At 43.5% G+C, this 25,177-nt stretch overlaps 1 protein-coding gene across 2 annotated transcripts; it reads left to right on the forward strand.

The window, feature by feature from the left end:
- On the forward strand, positions 1-23,443 carry RHOA (ras homolog family member A). 2 transcript variants are annotated; one of them, XM_063411984.1, is made up of 5 exons: positions 1-151; positions 17,069-17,226; positions 19,856-19,976; positions 21,201-21,331; positions 22,176-23,443. In XM_063411984.1, exons 2-5 carry the CDS (start codon positions 17,071-17,073, stop codon positions 22,347-22,349), a joined length of 582 nt encoding a protein of 193 aa, XP_063268054.1. In that variant the 5' UTR covers positions 1-151; positions 17,069-17,070; the 3' UTR covers positions 22,350-23,443. The 2 variants fall into 2 exon arrangements, with proteins under 2 accessions (XP_063268054.1, XP_063268055.1); XM_063411985.1 differs by lacking the exon at positions 1-151 and adding an exon at positions 7,330-7,458.
- The last annotated feature ends 1,734 nt before the right edge of the window (positions 23,444-25,177 follow it).

Genomic DNA, 25,177 nt, shown 5'->3' on the forward strand with positions numbered 1-25,177 from the left:
CCGGGCAGGCGGGGCGGTTCGGGAGCGCGCCGCTGGGGAGGCCGGGAGCGCGCACGGCCCGCCCCGCCCCGCCCGTTTCCGCCGCCGCCGCCGCTCGCGCTCGGGCCTGTGGAGCAGGAGGCGGCGGGAGCCGGACCAGCGCAGGCCGCAGGTACCGGGGGAGTCTCTGCCGACCGGGGGTCGCCGGGGGGGCGGATCGCTGGCTTCTCTTCTCCCCTTCCCCCTTCCCGCCGTCGTCGCCGGGTGGGGCCCGCCCGCCCCCGCCGGGAGTCCGCGGCCTGCGGGCGGGGGCGGCCGGGCCTCTCGCCGCCGCCGCCACCGCGCACAAAAGGGTTGGGCTGGTGGGGGCAGCCCCTGTGCGAGTACCCGGGGCCGGTAACGGGGCCTTTTCCGGGCCACGGGAGCGGGGGAGGGGAGGAAGGGGCGCGGCCCCGGGGCTCCCCCGCGGGAGCCGCCCGCGCCCCGCCCGGGACCCGGTACTGCCGCCCGGCCGTGGGCGGTGCGGAGGGAGGCGGAGGCGGCGCTGCTCCCCCGGCCCCGCGGGGTGACATGGGCGGCACCGGGGGTGCCCCGGTGAGTGGCAGCTTGTTGTGTGACGTCACCAGCGCCGGGGCCGCGCCCCGCCCGCACCGGGGGTCGCAGCCGGGGGTCGTCCCGGACCCCCGCGGCACGCGGGGCCGTGCCGGGCCGCCTGCCGACGGGCTGCTAGGGATTTGTGCCCCGATGAACTTTTATCTTGGCGAGGGATCGGCCTTCGGAGCGAAACTGGAAAGTTTGGGCGGTGTTTTTTTGGTGGGGCGGCTGCAGCAGGCCGAGGAAACGCCGGGGTGGTTTGACACGAGCGGAGTCCCCTGCCCCGGCAGCCTTACCTGGGCTGAGAGCTGCCCGGTGTTAAACTGCACCCTGCATAAACCTTTTCTGCCAGGAAACGCCTTCCTTCGAGGGCGAGAGGAGCCTCGAGACTGCTGTTTGGGTTTTAAAAATAAGACCCAAAAACTTCTCCCGGAGGTCTGAAGAGTTAGTTATTACAGATACTCAGGATGAAATATTGTTCCCAGTCAAATGATACCACAACTAATTTGATATCCCTTTAAGAGATATGTCTGTCTGGGACGGGGGTTTGTTTGTTTTTAGTTGCTGCCTCATATCCAGCTTTTGTTTCTCTCCTGGTACAATTCACCTGTTTGTTGCAGGGAACCCTTCATGAGCAGTGGTTCCCACCCACCCTTTCTCTGTCTGATACAGTATTTGGAGAAAACTACCCTTAAGACCTCCCTAGGTAATGTTAAGTTTGTTGTTGCTGTTTTTCCCCACAGAGCTTAGCCTAAGTGTCAGTTCTACCATCTGTGTGTCTTTGTAATGGTGAACTTCTTCCAGAAGCAGACTTCTATTAGGCTTCTTTTTACCTCAGAAATCTCAAAAGTCAATTTCATGTGCCCTAAATGTTGTTTGGGACTCAAAGTATTAGGTTCTCTAATGGCTTTGTTTGGGATTTTTTTTCCAGTATGAAAATATTAAGTCTTTCCCCTCCTGAAAAGATTATTTGTGGAAAATATTTGTTTGCTGTTGAAGGCTCTTCTGATAGATGTGTGCTTTCCTCCTGCCCTATTCTGGTCTTATCCAGGTCTCCAGCCACACAGCACTGGCATTTCTCTTTCAAATATATCGAGTCTAATTCTGGCACTGATTTGGACCAAACCTGCATGTTTAAAAAAAGAAAAACATTAGCCTTGTTTCACTTTAATTAGTTCACTGGAATGTTTAACAGCATATTCAGCATAAATGTTTGACATAAATTTGTTTGAATGGGGGATTTGAATCATTTCACACTAGAATACATGGGTTTTTTAAAAATTATTTTTTAAGACATGAATGCACCTTCACACAAGGGGCAAAATAAATTCAGTCACAGCAGAGCTCAACTGAGCAGCTCTCATGTTATCCCTCCTCATTCACCAAGCTCACGCTCTGGCTGAGTGCCACAGCAGCCGAGCGCCAGAGGCGGGGAGTTCTCTGAGCCAGGAATTGACAGTAAAAACATCCTAAATTATCTTAACCGCCACCAGGATGTAAGACTGCTGATGGCTCTTCAGATAAGCAAATTCCAAATGAAAACCTTTTGGAGGGGTCTTGGAAGTATCATCATCTTTCCTCATTTTTCTGATAGTAACTCCTGTTTTTTCTGGTTTGTACACTTAATCTTTTTCTCTCAATGTATTCAAGTTGCCCAGAACCTTGTGGACTCTTCTTCGTACTATGTCCCTGGTCTGCTCTGTGCTAGACATTTCTGAGCTTGGCTGCCTTTTCATTAGTCAAGTGTACCTTCTCAGTTTCCCTAACATTTTATTCCCTGCTGCTGTGGTATCATCAGGTTCTTTCCAAGTCTCCACTCAGACACCATCTTTTACCTTTAATACTAAATCTCATCTCTCTCATGTTCTGCTCTGTTGCCTAATGATTTGTCTTTAAATGCAGTTTGAACTAATGTAGAGGAGAAGTGTAATTGGGTGAGTTAGAGGAAGTTAGCCTGTTGATAAAGTACAGCAAGTGTGCCCTTGAAATCTTAAATTAATCCATTATTAGCTTGTCCTAGTGAAATACATAATAAGAGTGAAACTGTAATACAGAACATTGCAATGCAAAATAAATGCACCAAGTGACAGCTGACCTTCATTCCAGGGTACAGCTATGCACCTGCACACACCTGAATGCATGATGAAAATCCTCTGCTCCTTGCCTTTTGGTATAATTCCTGTCCTGCTATAAATAGTGGATAGTTATATAGAAAGAGGTAGTTGCTTATTACTTTTTGGTAAATCTCAAAAATAAGCAAAAATATCCCAAAATAGTCTGTGGTACACTGGTTAAGTTACTGCTACTTTTTACATTACTGTTTGGTGTATGGGTACCTTCTGGTCTTGGTGGGATCTTTACCACTCATTCTGAACTGTGAATAAAGTACCAAAAGCTAACTGGAGTTGGTAGAGTGACACTGCCCTGTCCATCCTTTCTTCTGTCGTTTTACTAGGACCATATTTTCATTTGAGAAGGACATTTGAGACTATATAAGTTGAACTAAAACATCTATAGACCACATTTTAATTATTTGCCATCTACACAACTAACAACCAGTCCTTCCTAAGTGAATTATCTAATTAAACTGATCAGAAGAAGGTTTGCTGTCTTTCTCTGACCACCTTTCATGACCAAGGTCCCTTGGAAAATGAACAGATGGAGAGTCACAAGTATACCCAGTAAAACTGGGCACTACACCAAATATGAGGTTTTGCTTTCCTCAGGCTCTGACAGTTGTGGGTTTTCTGCTTGCTTTTTTATTGTTGTTTTTTAATCAGAAACAGAGCTCAATTCAGTCTCTTTGCTCAGTTAATTAGCAGTGCTTTGCAACCATAAATAGTTCTGTCTCACCTGGCCTGAACTGTCACATTTGGAGCAGGTCGCTAGTGTGGATGTGTACAAAGGGATTCCTTCTCCTCATCTTCACAGTTTTAAGGAAGGTTGTCTTTGCATTTGTCAGTGGTTTGAAAGAACTAGCAGCTGTCCAAGTACCAGTTATCTCTGTTTGCATTCTTTGCTAGCATTTAATTTTTCTTATATTTTACACCTGGAGGCTCTTTATTCTTCACCTCCTCTCTGCTCTGTTGAAATTGTGTGAAGTGAGAAGGCGTCTCACAGTGGGATCTTGACTGGGTGCTGACCTAGTGAATTGGCTCATTTTTTGAACCTCAGTCCAAGAGCTGTTTGGAAAGGCTGGGTTCCATGTAAACCACAGCAGAACTAGGCTTCTGCGCTTGAAATCAAAAATGTTGTTGGGAGGATTTTAATTTATACTGTGGAATGTTGACAGATAAGAATGAGCATGCAGTTGGGGATAAAGAAAGTATTAGAAATAAGAATACAGCCTTCAGAAAATTTAAGTCATGAAGTTGACCAGAAAACTAAATAAGAAGGTAAACTCTGTCAAGTCAAATGAAAAATGGAAGGACCTGCCAGAAAGACTCTGGAAAACATCATACTTAAAAAAAAAAAAAAAAAAAAAAAAAAAAAAAAAAAAAAAAAAAAGAAAAAAAAAAATCCAAGTTCATCAGAAACAAGAAGGGTGCAGGATTCTGGAGGGCCAATAGATTGAGAAGTGAAAGAAATATTTGATGATGAAGCCATGAGTAGAAAGATGACTTACATGCATTCCTTTTTCCTATGGAGAAGTCCAGGACTCCAAAGAGGTTCCCTGTGCCAGACATTCTCTTTATGGAGAACAGTACTCATTAGAAGATCTGTCACTGCTTGAATTGTCAGCAAAGTAATTTATAGAGCAAAGTGATAAATACAGTTACAAGATGCCAAGACCAGATGGTGCTTGCCCAAGGGTTCCAAAAGAAACTCAGGCCTGAAATGAGTGAATTACTGATTACACTGTGTAACTTCTCAATACCTTGAAGCCACAGAAATACGAGTTATGTGGTAGCAGTTCTTAAAGATAGTTCAGCAGGATATCACAGTTCGGAGCCTTTTTAAAAAGTAAAAGACAAAAAAAGCTAACCAGATGGACCAACAACTTAGAGTAGCAGAAAGCCAGTGGGGCTTTTGCAAAGAAATGATGCAGCTCATATCAACTGGGGGTTTTGAATGACTCGAGAAGCACAGAGAAGGGAAGTTTGGGACAAGAGAAGAAGAGGGATATGTGTTACATCTCTGCCATTCAGCATATTCATAAATGATCTGGTGAGGAAAAGTGTTGAGGAAGAAGGGAAGAAAAGACCAGAGCTGATTAGGAAGAATTGCAGCTTGTTATTCTGACACTGAATTACAGGCAGCAGAATGCCAAATGAAATTTGTTCCAGATAAATACAAAGCAGGGGGGTAATCTTAATTTGTTTATGCACTGATGGGGCGAAAGTTAATTATTGCCACTTAGAAGGAAGAGCTTGCCATAATTCTGTGAAAATGGAAGTTTAGTGTTCAACAGTGATCATATGAGTTTGTATGAAGGACTTTGGGAAAGGAATTAAAAAAGGAAGACAGAGGGATAGCATCATGGCTCTTAGTCCTCAACACACTGATTACAGTGGGTTGGCACAAAGACAGATATGCTTTGAGATACATTGCAACTGGAAAAGCAAAAATGAGGCTGAAAAGAGTGATTCAGAGATAAGAAATGGATTCCATACAAGGGATACTTAAAAAGATTTGAACTCCTCAGCTTGGCAGAGACAAGACCAAGCACAGTCTGGTCTAGATCAAACCTGATGGTGTCTCTCCCTCAGTCTGCACTGAGACCGCAGAATGCAGCACCACAGAGTGCTGTGAATGACAATGATTTATGTGGCTTCAGAACCAAACAGGTGGAATCACAGGAGAAAACACTGTCAAATGGGCTGTTGGGCATAAAGAATAAAAAAAAAAAAAATACCCCCAAGCTGTCAACTGAGAAAATACACTTGTGGTGGTATCTATTAGTGCATTTGCTCCTTCTTTTACTCTGAGATACCTGCATGTGTCAGGTAGTGTTGGGCTTGCTGCGTGTTTGATCTGAACCAGTGCCGTTTCAACAGATGTCTTGTGGTGGGAGAAGAGGAGGAAGGAACACAGGTGAGTGTCAGTTGTGGGCACAAGAAGATAGTTGTCTGGAAAAGTTAGTGTTAGTTTTTCTTGTCCATATGTGCCTTACTGCCAGTGCCTGAAGACAGAGTCACCATGCCCAAGCAGAAGCCTGCCTTGCTCTGTGTGAGGTGCCCCACATCCCATCTGACATGCAGGAGGTGTCTGGGAAGAGAGGGGACCAAGAAAAAACTGCCCCAAATGCAAAGCGTTCTGCAGATTACACACGCATGGAAATCCACAGATCTACTATAATTACCTCAATATTAAGCCCTAATCTCATTTTGTGCAAAGTAATCTTGGGACTCAGTATTGCATAAGAGAAGTGCTCTCTTAAGTTGTACCTACAGATAGCAAAGATTTAGTCAGTGGGGGCAAATGAGCAAGAATGTTCTGTTGGTGGGCAAGGACAGCAATGGCAGCCACAGATCTTGAGGACAGAATCCAGCTTTCTGCCCCCAAAATCCAAACCTTGCCTTCAGCCTTGGAGAGGGACTTGTCATGGTAGAGGAATACAAGGGAGAAATCTACAGTTAGTCTTCCCTGGGTTCTAAAATTGGATTAATTTACTAATTATGTAGCAATGCAGAGGTGAACAGTATAGGAGTAAACTTTGCAGGTAGTTTATCAGAGGCACCCTGCTAAGTTTGGTGTTAACAAAAGAGGATGCACATTGACAAGGTTAAGACAGAGTTTTGCTTGCACATATTGCTGGTTTAGTTTTTAAAAAATTTGACTTGAACATGCTTACAAAAAGATCTTTCAGGAACCTTCTTTTGCAGTATTTTTCTCCTACCAAGTGTTGAATGTGAATTAAATAACCTGGCTTGGAAAGGAAATGAAGGCATCTGTTTTGTTCATGCTTAAAAACAGTGGAAGAAAGCCCTACAGATGAAATAAGGGAAAAGTAGTAACTGAACACAGAAAATAGAAAACAGAAGCTCAAAATTATGGAAAGTAACTGTGAGGAAAAAGGAGTTTAAATAACTATGAAATTACGGATCTAAAAAGTTGAAAAGTGGTGAGGCCTTGCCATGTGTCCTGCTGGGATGCCTGCCTGCCTTTGCTTTCAAACTGGCTCGTCCTGTGTGCTCTTGTCCTTGTTTCAGACCCCAGCTTGGCTCACCGCTCCTTAGCGTCTGAGAGAAGCATCCAGTTGTTTTCTCCTCTGGTTGCGTCTCTTCCAGCCTGTCCTTTTTCCAGTTCTGCTGTAGTTGTTCCTCATATGGTTACTGATGTGTAGTTTAATCATCCTGTGCCCTGCTCTGAGTCATTTCCAGTTCATTTATAGCCTTTTGACATGCGAGGATCACAGCTGCACACATCAGAAGATGCAGTCAAGCGATGGAATCCAACATCATCTTAATGGTTTCTGGTTTGTTCCTTTTCTCCTAGTTCTTAATACTGGAATCTTTGAAATTGTGTCACGTGTGTGTATTGAGCTTATATTTTAAAGGAATTAACTGTACAACCTTTGAATACTGTCCTTGAGTGGCAGTGATCAGCTCCCAGTCTATCATTTCATATAGGAAGTTCAATCTGGTTTTTACTTTGCATATCGCTTCACATTTATCTCTTTCAAATTTTATTGCCAAGGCACAGAGCCTGTTAAAGTTCTGAAATCCATCACAGTTAGCCCTTGCATTTATTACCTCTACATCTTGACATCATCAGTAAATTTTGTTGTATGGCTATTTTTCTTCGCTTTTTCAGGTCACTTATGAATGTTGAGCTGGGCAGGTTCCATTGGTGTTTTTCTGAGAGCGTTGAGCATTTCCTTCTGCCTGTTTTCCTATCTTTTGGCAGTTATTTATCTATACACAGAGAACTCCGTATAATCAGGTATTCTGATTATCTCATTAAGTTAAAAAAAAAAAAGGTTGAATGATATTGCACACCTAATCTGACCAGGTTTGGTAATTGACACCTCTGTTTTGATATGTATCTTAGCTTTGAAGATCTCTGGCCTGAAAATGGAGGGGGTTTATGTAATTTTTTTCCTGAAAGCTCTCTGCAGCAGTTTGAGTTTGAAAGAATGCTAATATGCAGTAATAATAAAGAGAAGTAGGACAGTCTTAATGATTATAATCCCATCAGACTAAGACATCAATCCCAGGTACAATAATGGAGTAAGTAACAAAGTGTTCAGGAAAGAATTAAGGCAATGTCACTCAGCCTGGACTGGGGGAAATAGAAACAAGAGGTGTTAATTGTTTTTATTTGGTTCTTAAGTGCGAGTGTTCATCTTAGCCTTCAGTTAGTACTTGACAGTAATTGCGTGTCATTTTCAGTGAGAAACTAAGCCAGCACAAAATCAATATGGTTCACATTAAATATAATAGAAAGGGCAGCTGTGAAAGGCAAGTGGAGGCTGAAGTGAGTCTGTGTGTAGTGAGAACATGAAGGAGGTGGACTCTTGGGCTGTGTTTTTTAGTGGTCACCTGGAAGAAATGCAAAATGCCAGTAATGGGAAATTTGCAGAGGCTGAAGAAGTGAGGAAAGCCTCATCATAATGCAGAAAATGTAATTGACTGCTGGAGTGAGGAGCATGGTGTGGGATTCTCTGTTACTGCTATTTTAAATTCAAGATGGTTTGCACTTGAATTAATGCAAGGGTTGAAATGTACTGGGGAATGACCAAGCACTGGCTTGTTTGCACTTGAAGTGCATCTCAGGGTGTGGTTCTCTGGTACTGTGTGAATGGATTTAAGGCTCCTGCTCCTGGAGCTGTGCTGCAACAGCCCTGGGGCATTTGGAGCAGTGATGGACAGTGTGGGATGGAAGGTACATGGTACTCTGCTGCTGGACTCTCAAGGGCCCTCCTGCCTGAAGCACTTCGCGGTGACCACTTGGTTACTCCTTATGCCAGGAATGGACAGTCACTACTGTCAAAAGTGTAAAGGTAATTTTAAAAAACACCAGCGTTATGGTGCTTCGCTCTGGAAAGGCTGTTAAGTGAGCAGCAGGAAGAGGGTGAGTGGAGGCATATTGTTCACTCCCTTTCCATTTCGGAATTAGGAGGCAGTAAAAGAAACTAATAGGGACAATCTTGAATTTGAAGGAAGTGGCTTTACACAATGTGTAATTAAGTTGTGGGAACTCCCTCCACAGGATGTTGTGTGTGCTGGAAGTTTACATGGGTTCAAAGGGAGTCTGGACAAGCTCATGGAGGAGAAATCTGTTTGAGGTTACCAAATTCATGGGAACTGAATTCACCTGACCCAAGAAGCTCCTGAGCTGAAGGCTGGTGAGCATGCAGGGAGAAGCTTCTTGTCCATTTTTCCTCTTCTTTAGTGCAAGAATCCAGTCCTGAGCATCTCTGAAATGCCAGGCACTGAGGTAGAGAGACCTAAGTCTTTGTCCCTATTGCCATGTGTGTAGACCTGCAGTAAAAGATGGTCTGTGGGTCTCCAGGTGTAAGTTTAGGTGCAGGAACAAGTGGTCAGTGTCCATGTTGGAGCTGCCTGTGGGACACAGTGCTGGGTGTATAGGGTTGTACAGGTCATGATTTGAATGTTTAAACAAAAGATGGTTCGTGTGTTCCTGGGAGCATTTGGCAGTGCTCATTCCTGAGGCATTATTCCTGTAAAGCATGGGCAGGTGCTCTGTACAGGGAAGGAGAGCAAAGCAAAATGTTTTGCTCTTCCCTGCAGTGCTTAAAAATCAAGCAAATTTATTAGAATCCAAAATAATTTTCTTCTCTGAGAGGAAGATGAACTGTGTGTTATCACACAGGATTTTTCCTGAAGAGGAAGGCAAGGGCAAAGGCAGTAATTTGATAGGATGAATCCTACTTTGAGACTTCACATGATATCTCGGATTAGACGCACTGTGTCCACATGACACTCAACACTGATCTAGTGCTGACGGCTGATTCAGGTTTCCTCCAAAACATTGCACTGGCAGGCTTTATACTGCACGAGGAATCTTCTGCCCCATCACAGCCACTGCAGAGGCAGCATGAACAACACTCTTGTGTCCTTAACGAAGATGCACCGTATGCCCATGCCTGTTAAACACCTATTGTGTACTTCTGGATAACTCCTAATGACTGTATAACATTAATCAGTCATTAAGGGTTCACTGGGGCTGGCAACCAGTGTTGTTAAGACCTAATGCAGTTAGTTAAGCTCACCCTATTCCCAGTTCTGGTGATGTCATACAAAGAGGCTTGAGCTGGTTATTTGTGGAGTTAGCTGAGACCTGGGGAGGTTTATTAGGTGGGGGTGAACACAGCTACGCTGCTCCTGATTTACAGCTGACTCTGGAAATGTACCACTTTATTTGCAAGGCACTTTTTCCTAACTAGTAAAACATGGCAGACTTGAGCCTGGTTGACACAGGCTGACTGAACTGGTATCAGAAATCTGAACACTCAGCTTGCCTTGTCCAAAGACCTTCCCAAAGGACCTCTGTTCAGGGTTTAATCCCGTTGGATACTATGCTGACCTTCTGTGTCAGTTTTTCAATTGTACTTTAGTCTTACAACAGAAAAATCCCATTTCTTTGTGGATTAAATGTAATGTGCAACATCAGTAGCCTGCCCTATGCTTTGCCACCTTTGGAACTTTTTTCAAGTGCTAGATTTCATATGTAACCCTCCCAAAAAGCCTGAGCAGATAGCATTTTCTCACCAGCTGCTCCCACATAGTGCTGTAGTTAGAAATAGGCCTATTTTGCAGTACTGTCAAACCGCTTTATGTGCTGGCTGCAGTAAGGAATATAAATACAGCTATTTCTCAGAGGCCTTGTTAGCAACACTTTAAATAATGTGGCTTTTTGGTTTATGAGTGCAAGTGTCCACAGGCAAACTTACACAGAATTAAGAAAATCTCAGTCATTAGAATGAAATATGTTGACTGTCCCCTTGATAGAGGTGACCATATTCACATTTTTAGTGTTCTGATTCTGGTGTCTTGGAATTGAACTGAGTTTCCATCCCACTAATGCTAGATTTCAGGTTGTTCAGGTGTCAAAAGAGCAGATCACTCTGAGCTTAGTGTGTCTGGCTTTGCTGTCAGTGTGGCTGTACAGATCAGCTGTAATAAATAAGTGGTCGCTTGCTGCATATTTTGGGGTATGTACGTCTTCTAGGATCTTTTGGGAACCCTGTAGCAGAAATGTGGGTTGTATCTGACTCCTTTATGTGATTGAGTTACATTTTCCCATAATTTTTTTTCTTACTTTTTTTTCAGTCCCAAGGCTGTTGGCTTTCCAGTTTGCAACTTCTCTAAGAGGTGAATTGGGATAAGAGTTTCTTTTACTTCACAACTATTGCTGTGTAAGAGCTGTGTTGGTTGTGTGGAGAAAAATGGCATGATAGCACACACAGGCTTACATATGCTGAAGGAAGCTGATTTAAGGTAGCAGGATTAGCATTTCAGCAGCAACCTGCAGTATTTCAGATGTTTGTTTATATGTGCTTTCACTAATGAGAAGTAAGCACCAAAAAAGAATTACAGAATGTATAGTTGCTGGTATTTTCCATTGGAACTTTAGTGGAGGAGAAGGTTGAGATGCTTGCCTGCTGTTGGGAGATGTGGGAATCCTGGATTCTGTTCTAGAGGAGTGGTTACACCCTTCTGCAGTTCTCCTCCTGGCCTATTGACCCCTTTCCTCATCACAGTCTTTGGGCCACTTCAGCCACTCAGATGCTCTGTGTTCAGTCTCTTTCTTCACTGGCTGTACACAGCTGCCCTAAAATCAGACTTGTCTGGGCTAATCAACTTTGCACTCCAGCCTGCTTTGCTAGTTCTCAGTGTTCGTGCCCAACCTTGCTGAATGGCCAGAAGAAAACTGAGAAAAGCCTGGCCATCCCCTCTTGATCCCTAGAGTCTTTAGGAAAGCTCTTTCTTCCTCCACCTCAGACTTGAACAAAAGTGAGTAAAGACTATTTTAAGAGTAAATGCAGGTACTGAGGCAGAGGCAGTTGAGGGACTGGGACAGAGTCAGTTCTCCCCTATGGTAGGTAGAGGGCAGGGCCTCACTGGTCAGGATGGGAGACACTTGAGCAAGGTTTCTTCTTCTGGTCCATCAGCCCCGCTCTTGTTCCTCCTGCTGCCCCAGCCAGGACTGACTGAATGAAGGGAAATAAAGCAAGTGAGAAGAGTGCTAGCTTGTAATTCACTCAGCAGCAAACTGCTTCAGTGTTGTGTAGAGAACTCAGCAGCAAGGCAGTCTTTCTAAGATTTCAAAACCTTTACCTTCCAACATTTTGGTTTTAAGGACTTCAGCAAGATAAGGTGGGAAAGAATTTAAAGGATGTTCTCCCCCTATTCCCTGTAGCGTCCTTACTGCATCCTGAACTGCTTCTGAACTGCTTCTGCAGAGTTCTTGCTGACATGCAATAATGCAGATTTTTTTTTTTACAAAAGTCTGCATTATGCAAACGATCTGCCTGTATAGCATAACAGGCAACATAAAGTTACTAGTAGTTACTTCATAATTCAAATTAAATATAGTTGTGATACCTATGTGATGGTAAACGGCTGTTTCTTCCATCAGTTACTTTCTCCAGGGTGAGATCCAGAGAGAGACAGACAAACCTGGCATGTTTGTTGCCAGCCTATCCAACTTCAGAATGTCAACAGTGTGTCCACAATCCTTGCTCATGCTGTGTGGCCTTGGGACCTGCAGGAGTGGAGGCACTGGAAAAGTTGTTCCTTGGAAAAATAAATAGTGTGCTGAAGAGGCAAAATCCCTTGCAGTAAAGAGTAATACTTGGGGGGAGTGTGTTTAAAACATGGGAAAAAATATTTTCCCCATTTCTAATTCTTCTGGAGTATTTGTTGGATTCCCTTAACAAGCAGGGCTTTATGCTGCAGGAGCCTTGGAGCGTCACTGCGCTCAGAAACAGCAGCCTCCTGTAACAAGGATATTAGTGTGGCAACTCGGCAAACAGGAGCTCCTTGTGTTGTAACCTCCTGTGATGTTAGTGGGATTGAGTAAATGGTGTCTAAAGCTCCTGTAATACCTGTGAAAGACACTGGCTGAGGCTGGGGAAATGTCATAATTGAATCTCTTCCATTCAGATGAGTCACTTGAGTCATGTTGTGAGAGTTTCCACTTTGAATCTAGCAGACTAGCTGGCTTTGAGAATCCTATAAATGCAAATGTGGGAGGAGTGGTTCATTTGAGAGTAGGAAAAATTGCAGATCTCTTGCCTTGCTGCAGAAGACAGCACAGATTCTCCTAGAAGATCACTGCAGCCATTCTGGTACACTAATTGGGATAAAATATTTCTTGCTCAATGTTCTGCATGCATCATCAGTGATGCAGTTCCAGCAGCTTTCTGGGTTTATTGGGCTCTCCCTGCTCCATGTGTTGTGTAAAAGGATGAATGTGTAGTACTTGTGTTCAGTTACAGTGAGGTAGTAGTAGCTTGGGTTTAGTCTGTTTGTTACACCTTCTCAGGTAGTTCATAGAGGCTTTTTAGCTCTAAATGTAGGCATGTGCTCACTGGTGAAAAGCTGTGCTGTAGCAGATATTAAATTGTGTGTAATGTGCATCTTAAATGAAACTCTTTAGACCAGCAAAGTGCTTTGATTCCCACATACTGCTGGTACAAATTTGATGTATTTCCATGTTTCAGAATACTTGATGAAGAAAACCAGAGCATGTCAGAATGCAGCAGAAAGACCCGACTGCTGTGAATGCTGTTGGTGTTGTCCTTGAGACACGCACCACTAAGATGCAGCTCCAATCTAACAATCCATTTTTTCTCTATTGTGCTCCCAAGATGTTGTTTTTCTGAGTCTTTTCCAGACCTGACAACTCCTTACAGCTGTCCACTGGAGAGGAATGTATTTATTTTAGCTAAAAATAACTAGCTGAAAGATGCTGATCTGTACACTGAATCCTCTAAATCAGGAAATTCAAGGAATTCCTAAATTAGAAAGTGTTCAAGGTTGGATGAAGCTTTGAGCAACCTGGTCTCGTGAACGGTGTCCCTGCCCATGGCAGGGGGTTGGAATTATATGATCTTGAAGGTGCCTTCCAAACCAAACCATTTTGTGGTTCATTGATAATGATAAGTAGAAGGAAGTGGTTGTGATGTTTGGTGACTTCCTTCCAAGGTGGATGGAGGTGTCTGTCTAATGGTCAGAGCTGACATCCTGGGGTCTTTATATCTACCCAGTGTTTATATTCTGGGCTGCTTCTGAAAACTGGAGATTACAAGTGGTGATCTTTGCTTCCTGAATTGAATTTTATACAACACGCTTGTTGTACAAGGAATTGTTTTGTGGTAGTGCTGTGAAAGGTGAAACTAAAGTAAAAAATGCAAGGATGCTATGTGTCACCAAAAAATGATAATGTAGTTGATGTTTTTTGTGGTGGTCCAGAAGGATCCTCTAGAAGCTGGTGATGAGGGAAATTTAAGTCCCTAGATTTTGAGTGCATTAGATGGGAAGGACTGTTGGGCAGGTTTGATGTGTGCTGGTGATGGTGCTGCACAGAACTCGGTGAGCGGGAGAGCCTCATGGGGTGGGTCCTGAGCAGTGGAAGGAAGTGGCTGAGCACACACTGCTGAAGGGCATTTTGGGTCCAAATGATGTCAACACATCTCAGGAAGCATTCAGGCAGAGTTTCATGATAGGCTTTTCTCAGGAAAAAGATAATGAGGAGATAAAATAAAGCTCCTGAAATAATATATATATCTCCATAAATTTTTCAAGCTTTTTTTGGGAAGGATTTCTAGAAAGTACTACATTAAATAATGGGTTGGGTTTTTTTTTTTACACAATTGTAGTTTCCTTATAGATCTTAGGCACAGGTATGTAGAAGGCCAAAGCATAAAATTCAACTGGCAAGGAATACTTAAAAAATAATCTGAGTGACAGAAGTATTTAGAGGAAGACAGAGTTTATCCCATTGAAAAATACAGTTATCTGTAGGTGATGCCAGAAGGTCACCTGCCCTGGATGGTATTGCAGGTAACTCAAGGTATCACAGGCCAGTCGCAGCCACCAGCACAGAAGGCAGAAGGAGGCAGGGTGGCAGGGAAGGACAGGTTATCCCATTCTGTCAGCCGCCCACTGTGTCCCCAGGGCGGTTTCATCAATGGCCTAGATAATTACCTGGGAATCGCTGCTATTAAACTTGCATCTGACAGACTGTGATTAAACTGGAGGACAGAGCTAGAACCTGAAGGTAGAATAAACCATCAGTCACAGTAAGGATGAATAAAACTCTGACAGCTGTGTGAAGAGAGAACTACTCACTGTATAGACATCTGAATGAAAAAAAGTCTCTGAGCTATCAGGAATTAAAAACTGACTGTATCAAGAGTGTTGTCTTCTGGGGAGGGGAAGAAGAAAGAAAAAGACACATAATTCCAGATTGGTGTTTCAGCAGCAGAGTATTCCAGAAGATCAGTGAAATTAATTCTTCAGCTCGGGGCACTCTTCATAGAGCCCTAGGAGAAATACTGGATTCAGCTTTTGGGCTCCACACTTTGATAAATCAGTGCCAATTGGACTCTGCCCAGAAGGGAGCAATGGGAAAGTCTAGGAAATATGGTTTACAGAAAATGCTTGAATAAACTGGTATTGTTTTGCCTGAAGAGAACATGAAATGAAGGCACAAGTTCTCAACTGCACTGGGGAAAGGGAATAATCCATTTCCTTATGGCCATGAAAAACAGCATAAACAGTAATGGGCTTATATTACATCAAAGCAGAGTGAACACACTGAGGGAAATTTTCTCATTGTAAATATTGTGGAGCACACGAGTAGACGATTTCAGAGGTTTTGTAGGACTTTAAGGGCGGATTAGCCAAAACTGACATTAAATATAGTTGATCTTGAGTTGTTACAGAGGACAGATAACTTCTAGTTCTGTAAAATTCAAATACTACCATTGCTAGAAAGTATTCAAAACCATGTAAAACAATGGAAAAAAACTTTTATAAGGCTTGGATAATTTAAAACCTTTTACAAATGTAAAAATAACCCCAAGTCTCTAAGGTAAATAACTTTAACTTGTGTATATATATATATTTGCAAGGTGAAAGAAAATCACTTTAGACATGGATTTGGATCACTTGAGCAGTGGTGTCTGAACAAATGGGTTGAAATGGTACCGGGCACATTTTCTGTACCTGGAGCAGAAGTACAGAATCTTTGTATATCCACTGCTTCTTCACCACCTAACAGTACCAAAGTTTGCTTTTAGATGGTAGTTTTACCTTTTTACTTAATTTCATGAGGCAAGAGAAGAGTTGAAAAGGAGAAAATGTTTTTTGCTGTGTCCTTTAAATCTCTCCTGTACTTCTTTGAGGCCCTTTGCCAGCAGCCCTGGTCATCCTCATATAACTTTGTTCTGGATTTGTCATGGCAAAAGTTAACTCACAGGGTGCTCCCTCTGTGGTATTTTGGTCATGCAGTTGTAGGTATTGTGGTGGTGTTGCTGTTTGCTCCATTTCCAGGAAGCTTCATGGGATGACTAAGCTGCTTCCCCTGGAGTGCCTCTATGTATGGAGAAGAAAGTCATTATGGTTCTGTCCTCACTGCACTCCCATGTAGCCAGGTCACTCCCTAAAGCTCTGGCTTGTCCCTGCATTGGTCACAAATAAGTGCCTGGAAAAAAGAGGGAGCAGGCACATATATAGTGCTGGCTTTGTTTGCTTTGCCAGATCCAAAACAACCATCTCCTTCTGCCCCACCCTGACTCCAGGCTTTCCTTAAACCTTTTCAAGCTTTTGTACTGTGTTTTGAGGCCAGAGTTGCTTATGAGCAGGTCAGGGATTTGTATGGTCCTGATACAGATCAGCTCATTGCACAGCAGAGATCTGTGTGGAGCATCACAGGAGTCTCCACTTCTGAGTACCCCCTTCACTTACTGCAAGCTGACAGCACACTCTGTTAATCTGGGAGCAGCAATGCCCAGGAAAGCGGGTTGAGGAGTGAGACGTGTCCTGCCAAAATCCTTTGCAGAGTGGTGGTTGTAATCTGAGGAAATGGTTACCTTGAGATCCTTCTGTTGGTGCTCTGATCCGGCAGCAGATGCTCCTCAGTGCAGCTGGCTGGCACTTTGCAGTTGAGACAACCCAGAGTGATAAAATGTTACTGCATCTTGTATATGATTATCTGGTATACACTTCTGAGAGGGTGCCCTGGGACAGTGCTGCTCACTCACTCTTTATCTCTGGGTGCTGCTATCACAGTCTTTAGAACAGATCAACAAATGCTAAGCCAGGCCCATCTCCTCTCCTTTCTATTATTCTTGCACCTAGTGGGCTCACTAGTATGTTGGTAAGCGCTAGGGAGTGTTTTATTCTTAAAAGGATGGGAATCTGAACTTAGCCGATTCCAGATATGTCTGTCTCTCTAATGGACATGTATAATCAATTTAAAAGGCCTTATTAATTGAAGGCTCGGGTTTTATTAATTATTAGCATCTTGGTTAAAAGCTGTAGCAGTTGGATTAACAAGTTGTCATTTTGTTTTTCAGCTATGGCAGCCATTCGAAAAAAGCTGGTTATAGTCGGAGATGGTGCCTGTGGAAAGACCTGTCTGCTGATTGTATTTAGCAAAGACCAGTTCCCTGAAGTGTATGTCCCCACTGTCTTTGAAAATTACGTAGCAGATATTGAAGTGGATGGAAAGCAGGTACGTGAACTCTTCTCTAAGAGCCAGAATGAACTGGTGTTTTTTCAGAATAGCATGGACATCTCTACACTTCCTTAATACGTGGTTAGCATACATGCTTAGTGCTTGTATTGTAAATACATTTTTAAATACTATGTATGTTCCTGTGAAAAAAATACTGGACTTGCAAGAATGTGCTCATATCCAGTGTTTGTTTAACAAGGTTCTTCTAACCATACAATGCTGAGGTTCTAAAAGCTGTGCAATCAGTCTGAGCAGAATGTTGCAGCAGGTGGGAGGGCATGGAGCAATGCAAAGATGCTGAGGACATTGGGGTTGCTGGCCTTTGGAACAGAGTCCCTGTTTTGATAGAGACCTGGTATTGTAATTAACAAAGGCTAATTCCTGGAGAGTTTTTTTTCATACCCACTCCTGGCAACATGCAGCATCCTTCTGAGGACAGATGACAGGTTGGTCCAGGGGTTGATGTTTGTAGTGTACATCAGCATCATCTGTCCTGCTTGTCTGAAGGAACACAATTCATAGAACCCAAGTGTAGCCACTGCTCACGGAGCTTCATCTTTAGTTTGTTCTTCAGTCAACTAATTATTAAAATATTTCATTTTAAATACTTTGAAAGTCAGCTTTTAATCAGTAGGACCTCTTGAGTCCTTTTGCTCCAAGGGGCAGCTGTAGGTGCTGATCCCTGGGTAAGCTGCCTTCTGCACTTCTGTCAGCAGGGTGCTGAGTGATGTGCAAAATTGTCACTTTCTAGGATACTCCAGAAGCACACAAAGCAGGAACTTTGCACCTTGAAAGCTGAGCTATTTACAAACCCTCTCAGGCAGCTATGGCCTGTGTCTGTTGGGATGCTGTAACCACAAAAAGCTGACTCTGCCATGGAACTGCAGGTCAAGCTTGTGGCAGGTCTTAGTGCTGATGGTGCTGAGCTTCCCTGTTTTGCCCCTGTATGACATTGCCTTTGCTCTGGGCTCAGGTACAGCCAGGACATTTTTCAGTCCATTCTAGTTCAGATGCAGTGACTGATGGATTGAAATCGCTCACTTTTGATCCTGACTGGAGAAAAAGAGGTTTTGGAGCTAGTTTTGCATTTTATGTTAAATTTGATTTTCTAGTGTTGCAGGGATGGGTTATTTATGGATTTAGTCACAATGGTTCATGCTATTTGAGTCTAAAAAGAGCTTTCCCATAATGTGAATCAGTAAAAAAAAAATTTACGTTTAGGCTAATATTAGGACATGTTTTTTTGCCAAGTGACAGGTTTCTATATTGTATCTTAGACTCTAATGACTATTGTTTGAAATATGTATGATATCCATTTCTCTCTCTTATCACCAAGTCTAACTTCCTCGTTCCTTTCTGCGTCAATCTCTGCATCTCTGAATGAGTGAAAAGGGAGTCATGCCCTGTCAGCTATATGCAGCCAGTAGCTAAAGGAAAATAGCATGAGCAGCTTGAACAGTATCAGCTGATTTTATTTTTATCACTAGAGGATATATTTTACCTAAGCTCTTGGTCTTCAGAAAATTTGATTACAAAAGTTTGTAGGAGAGCAGTGCTTAAGCCTCTTCTGTTTGGCAGCCCCTTACCTCTGCCTTCGTTGAAGAGCATTACCAGAAACGCCCAAAAATCATGTGAAGACAAAGAGGTGATGGTAGGAGATGTGGTTTTGTAGGAGCTGATTCCAGTGCCATGTGAGGGAACTGTCAATGGACATTTCTCTAAAAACATTCACATTTGCAGCTGCAGAGGTGACTCTGAGAGGAGTACTTCTGACTGAAATACAGAAGATTATTTTTGTATATGTGTGCAACTTAAAGCTTTGTCTCTTAAACAATTTAAACAGTTACATTGCATATGCAGGCTCATGTTTGGGTTCCAGTTCTGCCCATCTGTCTTTATCTGATCTGCTGTGGACTTTTTTCCTGGAATTTTTGAATGCAAATGTTTAAAGAAGAAGGCACCCACTTCATTGTGAAGGCAGACCCATCAGAGAATCTTAAGCAAGAGCATATATACCTAAAGAGCTTGATTATAATTTTTAAAGGCCCTTGCTTTAAATGTTGCCTATTTCTCCTGCGGTTTTAAGCAATCCTGTTGGGGTGTTCTCCCCTAGCTCCAGCAAAAGTAGAAATGTCGAGAACATTAAGTACTTTGCTTCTTAGTAACAAGAAGCCTTACGCACAATAGTTTTGTTAAATTTGTGCACAAATAAGTACAATCTTGACATTTCTTAGTCACTACAGGTTCCAGCTGTAACTGAAAATGTGCATAATCCTGAGAAGTATATACTTAGTCCACTTTCACTGAAAACTGGTATTTCTAGGATGTTTGTCAGAGTTTCCCAGCCCTTTGACTCTTCTGTCTTGCTTTGCTGCCCTTAGCTTTTATATCCTTTCAGAGAATTGAGAATGGTCATAGGTATAAAGAAAAGACTTATAAGCAGCAATAAGTTGATTTTTGGAGTTACAGAATGTAAAATTCCTAATAGTTCTTCTGTCAGAGGAGAACTTGTCTCCTCCTTTTGAGTGGTATTGAGTGAAATATTTTATTCACTCCTGTTGAGTTCCTGGCTTCTGAATCAGAACGTTCCTGGTGATCTAACCAACCCCTTGTCTTAATTTTGCAGGTTGAGTTGGCTTTGTGGGATACAGCAGGACAGGAAGACTACGATCGACTTAGACCGCTTTCTTATCCAGATACTGATGTTATACTTATGTGTTTTTCAATTGATAGTCCTGATAGTTTAGGTAAGTAGATCTCTAACTGAATCACTCTAACCACTTCTGTATCAATATATTCCCCTTTGGAAATTGCGCTGGAGAATATATTTTCCCTTAGGAGCTTTCCTAGTTTCAGAACTGGTGCTGGTTTGAGTGTGTAGTTTTCAGACATTAGGGAATTCACCAGCAATGCTGAGCATCACGAGAGCTGCAGCAGCACTCTGCGTTTGCCCAGACTGTAGAGATTCTCTTCCCTCTCCTCCCTTCCTGCTCACCAGTATCTGGGTGCCAGGGGCCCTGGGAGCTGCCAGGCAGCTTTTCAGGTGCACAGCATCTAGAGGCCAGCACACCAGCGTACTCCAGGTGCAGCTGCAGAATTGATATTTTGGCTGTAGTTTCAAATTTCAAAATCCTTGTCTAAGTTGTTCCTTCAAGCAAGAAAATATGCCATAATACGTAATAGTGAATGCCTCTTCAAAAGCTGAATGGAATTTTATGAAGATACAAAGTGGTTATGCAGCCTGCAGGTACATGCAGTGGTGAATCTCAAATGTCTAACAGCTTATGAAAGCACAAACAGATGTTTTAGGCTGTTCAGCACTTCCTGCTATATAGAGTTTGTCAAGGTTTTGCTTTCAAAAGCCCTCAAGTCCTTCTTTCACTAAAAAAATAAAGTCGTATAGGGATGTGAGGAGGAAGTTGCTTGTATAGGAGAATAAATTCATTTGTTGCACATAGGGAGAAATGGCACACTGGAAATTATCCCAAGCCTTTGTTTCTGTGTATCTGTAATTAGAGTGTTGAACAGTTCTGCTGTAGTAAGGGGAGAGCTCAGAGGGGTTGTTTTGTGTTGCTTTAGGAACATAAGTGAGGTTAAAATGTAGGCTTCAGTGTTGTGCCCATTTCTAGCTTCTGGAGATAAATAAAATGTTTCTCTTGAAGCAAAATATTCCATAATTTTCCAGTCCAGAATTCTGCGTGCTGTTCTTCAATGTCCCTCGTTCTAACCCTTGTCAGGTAGCTGCTGAGAGAAGCCAAGATGTTACACATCCTTCAGCCTTCAAATTACCACAGACAGGCTTGTCTTTTTTGGTAACACCAGAACAGGTCTACTTGCTTCCTTATGAAGAGTAGAAAAAAGGGCGTTGATGTGGATTATCAAACTGCAACGACTCACGCAGCATGTAAAAGCTTTAAAATAAAACTCTTCCCAGAAGCAGGTATGTTCATGCTTCTATTTATTTTTTCCAGAAAACATCCCAGAGAAGTGGACCCCGGAGGTGAAGCATTTCTGCCCCAACGTGCCTATCATCCTGGTAGGAAACAAGAAGGACCTGAGGAATGACGAGCACACAAGACGAGAGCTGGCCAAAATGAAGCAGGCAGGTTCCTTTCAGAGTCTTAAAATAAGTGGCAGAAGTGTGGTTGTAGCAGAGCATTAAACAGGCATCCACAGCTGGCTGCTGGTTTCTGTGGGCTGTGTGATCAACACCTCCCCGTGGCAGACACCAGGGCGTATGTTGCCTTTAAGTGAGTGGGGATTCTTGTATTTGGAGATTTATTTCTAGAAAAAGGCATCCTCAGCCATGGAAATGGCTGTACTGGGTTACTGGTAGTCACCTTCTCTCAGTGCTGGAGAGGTGGATCCCTGAGGTAGAAAGGAATTGATTAGAAGTCATCAGCACATCAGTGCATGCACTCTGGAGTTGTTTTCTGTTTGGCATGTTCAGGATGTGACAGCAAACACTTTTATTGGTGAGTGTTCTGAGGTAATAACCACAGGTGCTGTTGCTCATTCCTGAGCATACCACCAGGTTTCCTTTTCTGATTGAGCCTGAAACCCTCAGCTTGGGTGTGGGAGTGCAGATGCTCTGCTCTGTCCCAGAATTTTTGCACCTGTAGCATAGTATTTGGGGGTTTTATACAAAGACTGAGGCATTGATTTGGGGATTTGTTCATAGGCTTTTTTGCAATGGTAGCAAAGAATTGCATAAATGTTTCATCAGAAATAGGCAATCAGTTGCTCAAGTTTCAAATGTCTTGCAGCTTTCAAGCTCAGAGATACCAGAAAATTGATCGTGTCCTCTGGCACTGAGTTTTTAACTAGCCAGTTCATTACTTGTACTTAATCCAGAAATTCCTTTGCATTTGTTGGGAAGCTGGGTGGGAAGGGAAGAGCAGTGTGTGTGTGGGCTGTTCTCACCTGCTGCTTTTGTGCTGTTCCAGGAGCCTGTCAAACCCGAGGAGGGCCGGGATATGGCAAACCGCATTGGTGCATTCGGGTACATGGAGTGTTCGGCAAAGACCAAAGACGGTGTCAGGGAGGTGTTTGAAATGGCCACTAGAGCTGCTTTGCAAGCCCGGCGTGGCAAGAAAAAGTCCGGGTGCCTTCTCTTATAAAGTGTGGCCAGAGGAAGATGGCCAAAGCAGCACCCTGCACTTGAGTAATTTTGAAGTGCTGTTTATTAATCTTAGTGTATGATTACTGGCCTTTTTCATTATCTATAATTTACTTAAGAGATTTAAAAATCGAGTCATCTTGCTACCAGTATTTAGAAGCCAACCATGATTTTTATAACAATCCGCATCAAATTCATCTGTGCACCCAAGGTTAACCTCAACATTCCTCTAACAAACCTTCTCTGCACTCACAGGATATGCCAGGCGCTAATTGAAGACAATTCTCTATCTTCTTTCTTCTCTCTAGAAAGAGAAAAAGCTGTAAACACAGAGGATTAGTCTGTAACTACTTTATAACTAACGTCCTATTCTAATTGAGTACAACCGTTACATGGCTGTATGGAATCGAGAGTAGCTTCAGTGCTATCACATTTAGGAAGATCTGATTTTCATGGCTTGGTGTAAAACATTAGTTTGAAAATGTGATCACTCTGAAATGACCAAGTCCCATTCAGCTAAGGAAAAGTGAGGGTTCTGTGGTTTCATGTTAGTTACCTTTTAGTTACTGTGTAATTAGTGCCAGTTTAAATGTATGTTACCAAAAATAAATCTATTTACCCCAGCTTAGATGTAGTATTTTTTGTATAATTGGATTTCCTAATACTGTTACTTGTAACCTCTGCGTTAAGGTGTTCTGGGTTTTTTAAGAAACTGTATTTGAAAATAAAGTCCGGTGGAAAGCAGCTGATCCTCTTCCCCTGTTCATTTGTAAGAAGAGTCTGACCCATTTGAATGATTTGAGTGGTCTGCACACCCAGGAGGAGTTTTTTCCATAACGTGCTGTAGGGATGAGAAAAGACAGCCTGCTCACACTCAAAGCTTCTGAACTGTTCAGTTGCCTTAAATTCATTGCTGGACCCAGTTTCAAAACTTTAAAAAAAAAAAAGAAACTTTTTGTGTAAGTTTGGTTACCATGTAGTGATCAGACTCCTAACCTGTGAACTTCTTGCTGTTCTGCAGCCAACTAAACTCTTTCTGTATTTTCATTTTTCCAAGAACTAATAGAATAAAGGCAGTTTTCTAAGCTCCCTGTATCCTGGTGTCTGTATTCCTCACTCTGGGTTTTGTCCCAGCATCTGATGGCCTGAATTAGAAATACCATTTTTGATAAAGCTGAGAGAATTCGCTGAGCAGTTGCAAATGCTTTAATACTTATTTTTATTTCCCAGCAAGGGATATACCCATCTGCTGCTTGTGGTGGTTTCCAAACACTGCAGCAGAGCCAAGTTGCAGTATCTCACCTGGCTCCTGCAGTGAGTAGCAAAGCTTCCCAGGAGGTTTGGATACTCAGCGAGATGAGAGTGCATCAGTGGAGTTAGATGTGCCATCCTGAGCATGGGACTCAAGGAGCAGGACGAGGCTGTGTAGGAGGAAGGGAGTAGGTGCAGTGTTGCTGTGGGAGCATGTGATGGTTTGCAACAGCGGGGCTGCACTGGAGCAGCAGCAGAGGTTGCACATGGCAGGGTGTTTGCCATGGCACTGCATGAGGGATGCCTTCAAGCCCTGCAGCACAAGGCTGGGCTCAGGTGTGGGCCCTGTGCTGCACCCATACTGGAGAGTGGATTGTTCTGCTTCTGGGGAGGAAAGGCAGGAACAGCAGTGGGCATCTCCGTGCTCACACTGGTATTTACAGCAGCTGCTGCTGAGTTGAGAGCCTACTTGCTGGGCTTGGGTAGAAGGGAGTTCAGCTGCTGATGACAATCCATGTCTGAGCACCTGGCTGCGTCCTATAATGGCATACAAACCACCCATGTCACTTTTTTTTTTCTTTTTTTGGACAATTCCTGATTGCTTTTCCTGTAGCAAAGGAGAAAGACCCAGCCGTAGGAGTGCCCTGTGCCTCTGGTCTTTGTCCTTCCTCTTCAGCCACAGGCATCCAGAGTGAATTGTCTGACAAGCCCAGTGGTGTCACTCACCCCACCCTTCCCTCCTTCCTCTCCTGGGTGTTTGTCCTCCCCTTGCAGGGTGACTGGGTTGAACAGAGCAGGAAGTTCTCAACTGCAACCGTGGGGCTGCCAGGGAGGATTTAATTTGCTGGCCTGTTGACAAATTTAGTTGCTCATTTGCAGTTCCCTTTTTGGGGGGGGGGGGTGTTGCAGTTGAGCAAATTTGGGAGTTTTCAGTCTTGCAGGGATGTAGGGTTGCAGTCTGCTATGGCCACAGTTACAGAACAGCTCTTACAGGGGTTTAGAGACAGGTTGCCTGTTCCTCAAATCTTGTGGCTGTGTATTTGCCGCTGTTCTTCAACCCAGCAGTGACTGTTAGCCCAGTGTGACTAAGCTTTTGCTGACCTACACCATCATCTCACTTATCAGTCAGCTTTCCTGCTTTGGAGGGCTGGCAGCCTGGCTCCCTCTGGGTTACTGCCACGTCTATCACCTCTGGAAGCCACATTTGCTCTGGATGAAACTGAGTTGAGGACACACAATGCCAGACCTGACCTGGGAAATGAAAGCTCAGCACTAATGGGGAGTGAACCAGACAGGCAAGGAGCTGTGGAAGAGGCAGGGGAAAAGCGAGGAGCCAAGTGCCAGCCCCTGGGCAGGGGAGGGAGTTCCGTACCAGAAGTGGAGACATGATGTAAGCAGGAGGCCAGAAGGTGTGGTTTTGTGGCCTTTGTGATTACTCAATGCTGTTGCTGTTAAACAGCAATTTTTTGACCATGTAGGGCAATTGTCACCTGCCACACAGTCCAAAAGGGTCCCCTGAACCCATCTGGTCCCCCTGGAGCTTCTGGCACTCCTCTGGATCCCAGTTGAGTAGGCTGC

The sequence above is a fragment of the Prinia subflava genome, chromosome 14 (genome assembly GCF_021018805.1).
Source record: "Prinia subflava isolate CZ2003 ecotype Zambia chromosome 14, Cam_Psub_1.2, whole genome shotgun sequence".
In the NCBI taxonomy this organism is placed as follows: Eukaryota; Metazoa; Chordata; class Aves; order Passeriformes; family Cisticolidae; genus Prinia; species Prinia subflava.

Excerpts from the sequence above, each read along its gene's own strand:
- RHOA (XM_063411984.1), top strand. The coding sequence starts at position 17,071 with ATGGCAGCCATTCGAAAAAAGCTGGTTATAGTCGGAGATGGTGCCTGT. Across the intron at positions 19,977-21,200 it reads TGATAGTCCTGATAGTTTAG|AAAACATCCCAGAGAAGTGG; the intron begins GTAAGTAGATCT and ends TATTTTTTCCAG. Across the intron at positions 21,332-22,175 it reads AGCTGGCCAAAATGAAGCAG|GAGCCTGTCAAACCCGAGGA; the intron begins GCAGGTTCCTTT and ends GTGCTGTTCCAG.